Consider the following 12,411-nt stretch of genomic DNA (forward strand, 5'->3'; position numbering starts at 1 on the left):
GTTGACAGGGCCCTCAACCGTGTCCGGCCCATCTCCCGCGCATCCGCCCTCACGCCTTCTCCTCCCTCCCAGAAACATGATAGGGTCCCCCTTGTCCTCACTTATCACCCCACCAGCCTCCGCATTCAAAGGATCATCCTCCGCCATTTCCGCCAACTCCAGCATGATGCCACCACCAAACACATCTTCCCTTCACCCCCCTTATCGGCATTCCGTAGGGATCGCTCCCTCCAGGACACCCTGGTCCATTCCTCCATCACCCCCTACTCCTCAACCCCCTCCTATGGCACCACCCCATGCCCACGCAAAAAATGCAATACCTGCCCCTTCACTTCCTCTCTCCTCACCGTCCAAGGACCCAAACACTCCTTTCAAGTGAAGCAGCATTTCACTTGCATTTCCCCCAACTTAGTCTACTGCATCCGTCACTCCCAATGTGGTCTCCTCTACATTGGAGAGACCAAACGTAAACTGGGCGACCGCTTTGCAGAACACCTGCGGTCTGTCCGCAAGAATGACCCAAACCTCCCTGTCGCTTGCTATTTCAACACTCCACCCTGCTCTCTTGCCCACATGTCTGTCCTTGGCTTGCTGCATTGTTCCAGTGAAGCCCAACGCAAACTGGAGGAACAACACCTCATCTTCCGACTAGGGACTTTACAGCCTTCTGGACTGAATATTGAATTCAACAACTTTAGGTCGTAAGCTCCCTCCCCCATCCCCACCCCCTTTCTGTTTCCCCCTTCCCTTTTTTTTCCAATAAATTATAAAGATTTTCCTTTTCCCACCTATTTCCATTATATATATATAAAAAAAAACCCACTAGAGCTATACCTTGAGTGCCCTACCATCCATTCTTAATTAGCACATACGTTTAGATAATATCACCAACTTTAACTTTAACACCTATGTGTTCTATTGTACTATTGTCGTTGACATCTTTTGATGATCTGCTTCTATCACTGCTTGTTTGTCCCTACAACCACACACCCCCACCCCCCCCTCCACCTCTTTGTCTCTCTATCTCTCCGCCCCACACACACACACCTTAAACCAGCTTATATTTCAACTCTTTCTTGGACTCGAACGCAAGTTCTGTCGAAGGGTCATGAGGACTCGAAACGTCAACTCTTTTCTTCTCCGCCGATGCTGCCAGACCTGCTGAGTTTTTCCAGGTAATTCTGTTTTTGTGAGGGACGTACCACTTGTTTCCATAGCTCATCTGGGCCCCCTATTGGCAAATCTCAGGTATTGTAGCAGTGGGAGTGAATCTGAAGGAGCGGAGGAGGATTCTTCTACTAAGGGGAGGACACTTTAATGGGGTCACCCATTTAAGACAGAGATGAGGAGGAATTTCTTCTTAGAGTAGTAAGTCTGTGGAATTCATTACCGCAGAGGGCTGTAGAGGCTGGGTCGTTAAGTATATTCAAGGTTGAGATAGACAGGATTTTAATCAGTAAGGGAACCAAGGGTTATGGGGAAAAGGCAGGACATTGGAGTTGAGGATTATCAGATCAGCCATGATCTCATTGAATGGCAGAGCAGACTTGATGCCTTGAATGGCCTATCTCTGCTCCTACGTCTTATAGTGTTATGTTTGACATTTGAATAAACTCACAGTGAAATATTAAATCCTAACCCCAGTGAATGATGTATCATCACTGGGAGTGTACTTATATCCATGAACTATTTGTGAAACAGCTTGCAGATTTTTAGCACCTTTCATGATCTCAGGCTGTTCCCAATGTGCTTAACAGGCAACAAGTTACTTTGGAAGTATAGTCACTAGGCAACACAGCAGCCAATTGCAGCACAGCAGGATCCCAAAAGTGGGAACTGGGTTACGATCTGCTTTTGGAGATGTGAGTAGAGGTGGGAATGTTAACCAGGACACTGAGGAGAACTATCCTGCTTGCTGTTTAGTGCCATGGGATCTTTAACAGAAAGACCAGGCCTCGGCTTAACAGCTCATCACAAGGATGGCGCATCTGGCTCTCAGTAAAGTTCACCTCAGTGCCTGTGATCTGTAACACCTGTACAGCAGACACATGGGAACACCACCACCTAGAAGTTCCCCTCCAAGCTACACACTATCCTGACTTGGAAATATATCGCCGTTCCTTCATTGTCGCTGGGTCAAAATCCTGGAACTCTCTCCCTAACAGCTCAGTGGGTGTACCTACACCACATGGACTGCAGCAGTTCAAGAAGGCAACTCACCACCACCTTTTCTCAAGTGCAATTAGGGATGGGCAATAAACGCTGGCCTAGTCTGTGATGCCTACATCCTACGAACGAATAAAAAAAACTTCCTGTTTAGGTAAATCGGGGTAAATGCCTCTTTATCCTACAAAGTAAATTCATTGCAAAAGAAAGTTAGCACTGAACCTGCATCCAGCACCCTTTCAGACAGTGCCTTCTAGACCCTAACAACGCACTGTGTAAAAAAGCTTATCCTCATCTTCCAGCCACTTACATCCTCCCTGAAGTGTTCTACCCATAACTGATCACAGTATTCCAGGCCAGAAAATGCTTCTGTAAAATATAAAATAAATAATTTTACAGAGTAACATAAAGTATATCTCCTTTTGTTTCTCAACTTTGGACTGTCTATTTCAACTACTGCATCATACTTTAAAACAATGCCCTTAGTTCTGGATAAAAGCAAAATACTGTGGATGCTGGAAATCTGAAACAAAAACAGGAAATGCTGGAAAAAACTCAGCAGGTTTGGCAGCATCTGTGGAGAGAGAAACAGTGTTAGCATTTCAATTCCGTATGACTCTCCTTCAGAGCTCCTGAAGAAGGGTCATACAGACTTGAAATGTTAACTCTGTTTCTCTCTCCACAGATGCTGCCAAACCTGCTGAGTTTTTCCAGAATTTTCTGTTTTCACAAAACAAAAACAAAGATACCTGGAAAATCTCAACAGGTCTGGCAACATCGCTGGAGAAGAGCACAGTTGATGTTTCATATCCTCATGACCCTTCAACAGAACTAAGTAAAAATAGGAAAGAGATGAAATATAAGCTGGTTTAAGGGGGTGGGGGTGGGATTGGGACAAGAAGAGCTAAGTAAAAGACCAGTGATAGGTCAAGATAACCAAAAGATGTCACAGACAAAAGGACAAAGAGGTGTTGAAGGTGGTGATATTATCTAAAGGAACATGCTAATTAAGGGTAGAGAGCAGGACAATCAAGGTACACATAGCCTTAGTGGGGGTGGGGTGGGGTGAAGGAATCTAAAAAGGCTAAAAGGTAGATATAAAACAATGGATGAAAATACTTTCAAAAATAATGGAAATAGGTGGGAAAAGAAAAATCTATATAAATTATTGGAAAAAACTGAAAGGAGGGGGAAGAAACAGAAAGGGGGTGGGAATGGAGGAGAGAGTTCATGATCTAAAATTGTTGAACTCAATATTCAGTCCGGAAGGCTGTAAAGTGCCTAGTCGGAAGATTAGGTGCTGTTCCTCCAGTTTAGGGCTATCTGTATCTTGTTTGTCCTGCTTTCTACCCTTAATTAGCACATTCCTTTAGATATTATCACCACCTTCAACACCTCTTTGTCCTTTTGTCTGTGATATCTTTTGGTTATCCCCACCTATCACTGGCCCTTTACCTACCTCTTCTTGTCCCAACCCCACACCCCACCCCCCTTAAACCAGCTTATATTTCACCCTTTTCCTATTTTTACTTAGTTCTGTTGAAGGGTCATGAGGACTCAAAACGTCAACTGTGCTCTTCTCCACCGATTCTGCCAAACCTGCTGAGTTTTTCCAAGTATTTTTGTTTTGGATTTCCAGCATCCGCAGTTTTTGCTTTTATCTCTGTATTTTTTTTCTGTTTTCACCCCTAGTTCTGGACTCACCCACAAGAGGAAACATCCTTTCCACATCCACCTTGTTGAGACGATTAAGGAAAGGATGTTTCCTCTTGTGGGTGAGTCCAGAACTAAGGAGCACTCTACTGAAATCAGAGGTCACCCTTTTAGGAGAGATGAGGAGAATTTTTTTCTCTCAGAGAGTTGTGCAACTCTGGAGCACTCTGCCTCAGAAGGTGGTGGAGAGGGGTCATTAAATACTTTTAAGGCAGAAGTAGATAGATTCTTGTTAGGCAAGGGAATCAAACGTTATCAGGGGTGGATGGGAATGTGGAAATCGAAACACAAACAGAGCACCCATGATCTTATTGAATCACGCAGCAGGCTCGAGGGGCCGAATGGCCTACTCCTGCTCCTATTTCATATGTGAGGTCTGATTTAAAAATACAACGTTGAAATTTTAAGACGTGAGGCTCAAGTTAAAGAAATGTAAGCATTTGCGGAACTAATTTGTCTTCCCTGTTTTGTGAAACATTAATGTTGACCATGAAGGGCCAATAATGTAGTTCCTAATCCCAGGGCAGTGTTATCTTTCCTATTGTCCTCAAGCCTTGGAACGAGACCCTGGTGGTGCCAAAGGCTCGCGTTGAAGTGACCAATCTGCATAACGCCAACAACAATGGGTCAAATTACTCAAGGCTTGGACAAAACCCACAGGAAAGTGCCTCACTTCCTGTTCCTGCAGAATGAATTGATGCAAATGAAAGAAAATGCAGAGGGTTTATACAGTATATAACACACTGGGAGCCAACAGTCCAGAGGGTTTGGAGCATGCAGAGGAAAACAGCTTTACCATCATGAGAATCAGCGGCTACGTGACATTTCTGGGTAAAAAGCTTTTATTAGATGTCTTTTGATTACTCTCTTCCCTTCCTCATAAGGAAAAAACAGTAAATACTAGGAAATAAGAGTACTGGCCTGAACTGTGTTTTCCTTCTGGATCCTCTCCCCATTTCCCATTCGCTCTCCTCCCCATCTCTCCTCTATTCCCTGCCTATCCTCCAGGGCCCAGGACAGGAGGCTGGGGTACGTGCCTTTGAGGGGCCCGGACTCGGGCGGCAATGCCCCCTCTCTCAGTGGCCGCCTCACGCCTCAATGTGTTTGCAGAAAAGCCCACACTGGGCACTCCACTCCGGGGCAACGTTCTGTAATATAAAGGGTTACTAGGGCAAGAGCCCGAATCTGCGAGGCTACTTTTTTAGAGCCAGGGTACATTCTGGGTGATGTAGTCTCCCCCTGACCACGGTCTCGCCCTATCGCACAGGTGCCAGCCCACTAAAGCACTCCAGGAGTCAAGGTGACAGAGCAGGCTGGAGATGCCAGGAGGGGCAGCAACAGCAAGGCCTGAGGCAGCTGGAGGGTTAGTCAGGGCCGAGGGAAAGTGTCTCTTCCCACCTTCACAGCCAACTCTTAACTCCTCCTCACTGAGAAAATTTCCAAACCTCCAGCGCCCAAGGTGTGCGTGAGTGTCCGTTGTGAAAGACCAAAGCAGGACATAAACTGTGTAGTTTTGAGCACCCTCAACTAGAAAGGATATAAAAGTAATAGAAAAAGGCTACTGTAGGTTCACCAGGATATTATGAAGAATGAGGAGGCAAAATTAGGAAGAGAAGCTTGAAATGTTTGGGCTTTTTCATGAAAACTGCAGTGAGTGAGAGAGAGTGTGTGTGTGTGTGAGAGACAGAGAGTGTGTGTATGTGTGAGACTGAGTGACTGAGCGTGAGTGAATGAGAGTGTGTGTGTGTGTGTGTGTGTGTGTGTGTGAGAGAATGAGTCTGTCTGTGAGACAGTGAGTGTGTGAGACATGATTGAGTGTGTGTGCATGGGAGTGAGAGAGAGAATGAATGTGTGTGAGTGAGAGTGTTTGTGAGAAAGAGTGTGTGTGTGAGAAAGTGAGGGAGTGTGTGAGAATGAGTGAGTGCATCTGTCAGAATGATGTGTGTGTGTGAGAGAGTGTGTGTGAGACATGATTGAGTGTATGTGTGTGTGTGTGTGTGTTTGTGTATGTGAGTGAGTGTGTATGTGAGGGAGTGTGTGTGAGAAAGGGTGAGTGGGTGTGTGAGAGAGTGAGTGGGTGTGTGAGAGAGTAAGTAGTTGAGAGTGAGTGAGTGCATGTGTGAGAATGAGTGTGTGTGAGAGACAGAGTGAGTGTGTGTGTGAATGCGTGTGTACGTGTAGCAGGGTGTGAATATGTATGTGAAAGAGTGGGTGAGTACGTTGGTGTTTGCGCGCGTGTAGAGAGAATGTGTGAAAGAGTGAGTGAGTGTGTGTGAGAGAGTGTGTGTGTGTGTGTATGTGTATTTGTGAGTGAAAGTGAGTGAGTCTGAGAGAGTGCATGACTGAGTGAATGAGAATGAGTGTATGTGTGTGTGCGTGTTTGTGTGTGTGAGTGTGTGTATGTGAGGGAGTGTGTGTGAGAAAGGGTGAGTGGGTGTGTGAGAGAGTGAGTAGGTGTGTGAGAGAGTAAGTAGTTGAGAGTGAGTGAGTGCATGTGTGAGAATGAGTGTGTGTGAGAGACAGAGTGAATGTGTGTGTGAATGCGTGTGTACGTGTAGCAGGGTGTGAATATGTATGTGAAAGAGTGGGTGAGTACGTTGGTGTTTGCGCGCGTGTAGAGAGAATGTGTGAAAGAGTGAGTGAGTGTGTGTGAGAGAGTGTGTGTGTGTGTGTATGTGTATTTGTGAGTGAAAGTGAGTGAGTCTGAGAGAGTGCATGACTGAGTGAATGAGAATGAGTGTATGTGTGTGTGCGTGTTTGTGTGTGTGAGTGTGTGTATGTGAGGGAGTGTGTGTGAGAAAGGGTGAGTGGGTGTGTGAGAGAGTGAGTAGGTGTGTGAGAGAGTGAGTGAGTGTGTGAGAGAGAGTATGTGTGAGCGTGTGTGTGTGTATGTGTATTTGTGAGTGAAAGTGAGTGAGTCTGAGAGAGTTCATGACTGAGTGAATGAGAATGAGTGTGTGTGTTAGCGTATGTGCGTGATAGAGAGAGAGTGAGTGAATGAGTGTGTGAGAATGAGTGAGTTTGTATGTGTAAGTGTGTGTGAATGTGTGTATGTGTGTGTTGTGTGCTTATGAACCCTGAAACTGGGAGTAAGCCAGACACACACACACACACAGGCTACTTGATGTGGGGACATGAACACAGTTGATCTCCCCCTTCTTCCTCCTCCCTCCCCAAAAAAACCTATCCACACACCTCGTTGGTGAGGAGGAAAACCCGGGGGAATGCTTCTGACTCCCACTTTTGTATGAATTTCACTGAGACCTGCTTGGAGTGTGTGCACCGGAGATGAACGTAAGATCGGTGTTGGTTAAACCCAACTCCTTAGCTCAGCCCAGCCCCTTCCCCCTTCCCTGGTGACCAGGACTTGGGGCCTCATCTGTCTCTCTAGCTCTGTAAATAGGCAAAAGAAAGGTTTTATTCGTTAGTCCTGCTGCTTGGCACTTTTTAATAGTCATTTTTATTAATTACTCATTTATTAAATGCTCAACTTATTGCTTTGGCATTGTTGTTTAAGCTTTCTTCTCAAGTTAACATCTTTTTTCACATTTAACATTGTGCCAAACCAGACCTCAGGCAGCTGCTGCTGGGTTTCTTGCTGAAGAGGAATGAGCGGCTCACAAGACCTGATTAATTTTTGGAGGGCTGGCAAGGTGGTTATTTTGTTCCAAGAGAAATGGGAAGTGTTAGAAATGCTCAGCATGTCTGGCAGCATCTGTGCAAAGAGGAACAGAGGTCAGTGACCTTTCATCAGAGCTAAAGAAGATCATGGACCTGAACCATTAACTGGATTTCTCTCTCCTTTGATGGTCCCTGACCTGCTGAGTATTTCCAGAATTTTCTGTTTACATTTCAGATCTCCAACATCTGCAGTATTTTGGTGTCCTATTATTTGCTCCATGATGGGCATTTGTAAGTGTGATTAGTTTCAATTTAAAATGAGAACATATTTATCACTCAGTGCAATGTGTAATTTTTCTGTTAATAAAGCCCACTTGTATGGAGAGAAATAGCACATTATTGCAAGTGAATTGGTTGGCGCAAATTTGTTGGAAGGGTTCTGCCATTTTTAAACTTGGAAGTGAAACCAGGTGTCATGCGCCAATAGAATATGTCACTGTTGGTTCAAGATATTCTCACTTGTACATAGGATTGTTGTTTGTGGTGCTTGTGAAGTTCAAGTCTTTTGGATGTTTCTGTCCAAACATTGCACAGGGCCAGGTTCAAAGAAGCGGAGCATAATACGAATGACCAAGTCGTGTGTAATTAGCTGACAAAGCCGTGGTTGTAAAGTCTATCATACTGAAACCTAAGCTTTCGATGGGCTTTATAAATAGAGCCATAGAGTACAAAAGCCAAGAAGTTTTGCTAGACCTACATGAAACAGTTCAACCCGACTGTGACTATGGTTCCCAATTCCGGCCACCTGAAGGATGTGAGGGGTGGGTTAAAGGAGGGTGGGATAAGGGGCCCGGAAACAGGAGAAACACCAGGTCCCATGATTTCTCTCCCTAGCCATGCTTTACTCTCTGTTTTGCCTTCTCTCCCCTCCTCTTGCATCCATGCCCTCATCTCCTCCCCTCCAACGTCTCCTCCTTACCATCCTCCCTTTCTTCTCCCTTTCTCCTCTTTTCATTCTCCTCCCTTCCCCTCTCCATCTCTCCCCTTCTCTTCTGTCCTCTCCTCTCCTCCCTTTCCCACCTCCCATCCCTTCTTCTCTCACTTCCTGCCTCTTCAACTCTCTGCTTTTCTTCCCCTCTCCTCTCTTCCAATCCTCTCCTCTCCTCCTCTCTATAATTTCTTCCCTTCCTTCCCTCCCCTCATGACCACTTTCCTCTTCTACTCCCCACTTCCCTCCTTCTCCTGCTCCTCTCTCACATCTCACTCTCTATTCTCTGCTTAAGGGAGACTCTTAGCGAATATCTTTTCACAGATGCCAGCAACCCTCTGGTGTCTTGATTAGTTGATCTTTTATCAAGCAGGAAGCTACAGAGTGAAGATTGTTGGGTATTTAATCACATGAGACATCACAGCTCACCAAATTCTGTCCGCACCCAATGTTCATCTATAGTCACTGATCTGGGACAGAAATTGTAGCTTATTTCTCTACTCCTGGGCGTTTGAAATCTAACGCTCCAATCACTACTCCAGCTATCTCATTAGAGACCAAGAATCAAATTTGATCTTTATGAGGTGGATAATACACTGTCCCCATCCAACACTCCCAGGATAAGTACAGCACGGGGTTAGATACAGAGTAAAACTCCCACTGCACTGTCTGCATCAAACATTCCCAGGACAGGTAAAGCACAGGGTTAGATACAGAGTAAAATTCCCACTACACTGTCCCCATCAAACACTCCCAGGACAGGTACAGAATGAGGTTAGATACAGAGTAAAGTTCCTTCTACACTGTCCCCATCAAACACTCCCAGGGCAAATACAGCACAGTGTTAGATACAGAGTAAAACTTCCTCTGTACAGTTCCATCAAACACTCCCAGGTAAGGTGCAGCATGGGGTTAGATACAGAGTAAAGCTTCCTCTACACTGTCCCCATCAAACACTCCCAGGACAGGTACAGCATGGGGTTAGATACAGAGTAAAGCTCCCTCTACACTGTTCCAATCAAAAGCTCCCAGGGCAAATACAGCATGGGGTCAGATACAGAGTAAAGCTCTCTCTATCCCCGCCAAACACTCCCAGGGCAAATACAGCACGGGATTAGATACAAAGTAAAGCTCCCTCTACACTGTCCCATCAAACACTCCCAGGACAGGTACAGCACAGGCTTAGATACAAAGTAAAGTTCCTTCTGCACTGTCCTTATCAAACATTCCCAGGATAGGTAAAGCACGAGGTTAGATATAGAGTAAAACTCCCTCTGTACAGTTCCATCAAACACTCCTAGGTAAGGTGCATCATGGGGTTAGATACAGAGTAAAGTTCCCTCTACACCGTCCCCATCAAACACTCCCAGGACAGGTACAGCACAGGGTTAGATACAGAGTAAAGGTCCTTCTGCACTTTCCCTATCAAACACTCCCAGGATAGGTACAGCACGGGGTTAGATATAGAGTAAAGTTCCCTCTACACTGCCCCCATCAAACACTCTCAGGACAGGTACAGCACGGGGTTAGATACAGAGTAAATCTCCCTCTACACTGTCCCCATCAAACGCTCCCAGCTATGATGTTTCTCTGTCTCACGGCACTGCCTTTATGAACCCTCTGATGTTCAGTGATCTCCTGCATTTCTGATGGTCTGAGTTACAACTTCAAAACTATAACTAGTGAGGCCAGAGTTAGGGAAATGTAAGAATTCGCAGAACCATTTTGTCTTCCCCTTTTGTGAAATTGTGTAGATTCCATTTGGTCACTGAAAATAATTGCTGTAGACAAATGTAACAGACAACTTATTGTGACAAGCAAAGTCACGGCTGGGCTGGAGAGAATCCTAAAATTGACCTTAAGGGCATTATCAAATTGGCCCAGAAGTCTTAAACACTAGTAAGATCACATCTAGAGTACCGTGTGGAGTTTTGTTCACCACATTACAGGAAGCTTGTGATTAAGTTAGAGGGTGCAGAAGAGATTATCAAGGATGTTGCCAGGAATGAAAAATGTTAGCTCTGAGACATAGTTGGATGGAACTGGGCTTGTTTGCTTCAGCACAGAGGAGGCTGAGGGGAGGTTTAATTGAGGCATCTTGAGGGGGTCTTGATGGAACGATTAGGGAGGACCTATTTCCCTTAACAGAGAGGTCAATAACCAGGGGGTGTCATTTTAAAATAATTAGTGGCAGGATTAGAAGGGAGTTGTCAAGTAGGTTTTTCACCCAAAGGGTTGTGGGAATCTGGAACTCACAACCTGAAAAGGCGGTAGAGGTAGAAACTCTCATTGCATTTAAAAAACACTTGGACCTGTGTTTGAGGTGCCATAATCTACAGGGAAATAGGGCAAGAGCTGGAAAGTGAGAGGAGACTGGATTAGTCTTTTTCTCAGCCAGCTCGAACACAACGGGCAGAATGGCCTGTTCCTGCACCTGCCAACTTAACAAAGCTGCATCAAAAACAGAAAATGCTGCAAAAACTCAGCAGGTCTGACAGCATCTGAGGAGGGAGACAAACAAAGTTAACGTTTTGAGTCCGTTTGACCCTTCTTCACAGCCGAAGGGTAGTGGAAATGTGATGAAATTTATACTGTTTAAGGAAAGTGGGGCAGTTGGAGCTGGATAGAGGGCCATTGATAGGTGGGGGCAAAGGAGGGATTGACAAAGATGTCAGGAACTAAAGGACAAAGGGAGTGTCAATGGTAGTGGTTCGTGCTACAAAAGATGCTAATAGTGGCATAAAGATAAGAAAGCAGAGTGTGATTATAGCACGAAGGGTTTCTTTATCCCCTTTCTTCTGCATTCATTTTTATTTTTTATCCACTTATTTCATCTTTATTTTTATTCATTTATCTGTAGTTTTATCCCCTTTTTTATCCCATTTTCTATCCTTTTTTCTCCACCACCACCCCTTCCGCTACAGCCATCTGTCACTTGTTCCATGTTGTCCTTTTACACAATGCTCCCCTTGTTCCGCTATAAACACATTCTACTTTCTTACCTTTATGCCGCTATTAGCACCTTTTTTAGCACTAACCATTAACACCCCCTTTGTCCTTTAGTTCATGACATTTCTGTCAATCCCTCCTTTGTCCCCACCTAACACTGGCCTTCTATCCAGTTCCACACCCGCCCCCCCTTAAACAGTATAAATTCATCACATTTCCACTTCTCTTCAGCTCTGAAAAAGTGTCATACGGACTCAAAACGTTAACTCTGTTGTTCACTCCACAAACACTGTCAGGCCTGCTGAGTTTTTCCAGCATTTTCTGTTTTTGTTTCAGATTTCCAGCATCTGCAATATTTTGCTTTTAACTTAACAAAGCTGTTAGCCAACCTCTTTCAGTTCCCCTGGGAGCGTTTGATGGGGACAGTGTTGAACTTATATGTAAATACAGCAATGACAACTTGCATTTATGTCGCACCTATAGTGCAGAAAAACATTCCAAAAATATGACCATCCCTGCACATATATCAGTGATCCTCAGAACCAGATCTTTCCCTGTTTGATATTGAGAGCCATAGATTAGGGGCAGGTTGAGGGTCGAGCATTGTTGGGTTGAGATTACACTGTGAGATTTCAGGATTGAGCACGTCCCAATGAAATTCCTCTGACCACTATTTGGAGGAACTTTTGAAAGAAGTTGGTTAACAGCTTTGTTAAGTTGGCAGGCAAAGTAATTCTATGTAGGCATATTGACTATTATATTAGACAGTTACTATTATCGGGAAGCATGATTTTATCCTATTTGTGTTATTTTGATTGCTTTCTCTCTGTTAAATCCTCGCACCCCATTTCTCCGAAATAGTCCTTTCACTGGTCCAGATATCGGGTATAATCCTTCTAGGGATCGAAGGGAAAACATTCTTCAGTTTATTTCAGTGATTGGTTCTACCTTAACTCCAAAGCCTCACTTGAAAC

General features: G+C 44.8%; 1 protein-coding gene across 5 annotated transcripts in view; it reads left to right on the plus strand.

Annotated features, from left to right (window-relative positions):
- The first annotated feature begins 4,578 nt into the window (after positions 1-4,578).
- The window catches only part of LOC121271411 (adhesion G protein-coupled receptor E1-like), a 69,721-nt gene continuing 61,888 nt past the window's right edge, over positions 4,579-12,411 (plus strand). For all 5 annotated transcript variants that reach the window (XR_005941713.1, XM_041177403.1, XM_041177404.1 and 2 more), the window contains exon 1: positions 4,579-4,710. Coding sequence is in view for 4 of the 5 variants with exons in the window: in XM_041177403.1 (XP_041033337.1) it covers positions 4,593-4,710 (118 nt within the window). In the remaining variant the exon portion in view is untranslated. The remainder of the gene's footprint in view (positions 4,711-12,411) is intronic.

The sequence above is a fragment of the Carcharodon carcharias genome, chromosome 30 (genome assembly GCF_017639515.1).
Source record: "Carcharodon carcharias isolate sCarCar2 chromosome 30, sCarCar2.pri, whole genome shotgun sequence".
NCBI classification, from domain to species: domain Eukaryota; kingdom Metazoa; phylum Chordata; class Chondrichthyes; order Lamniformes; family Lamnidae; genus Carcharodon; species Carcharodon carcharias.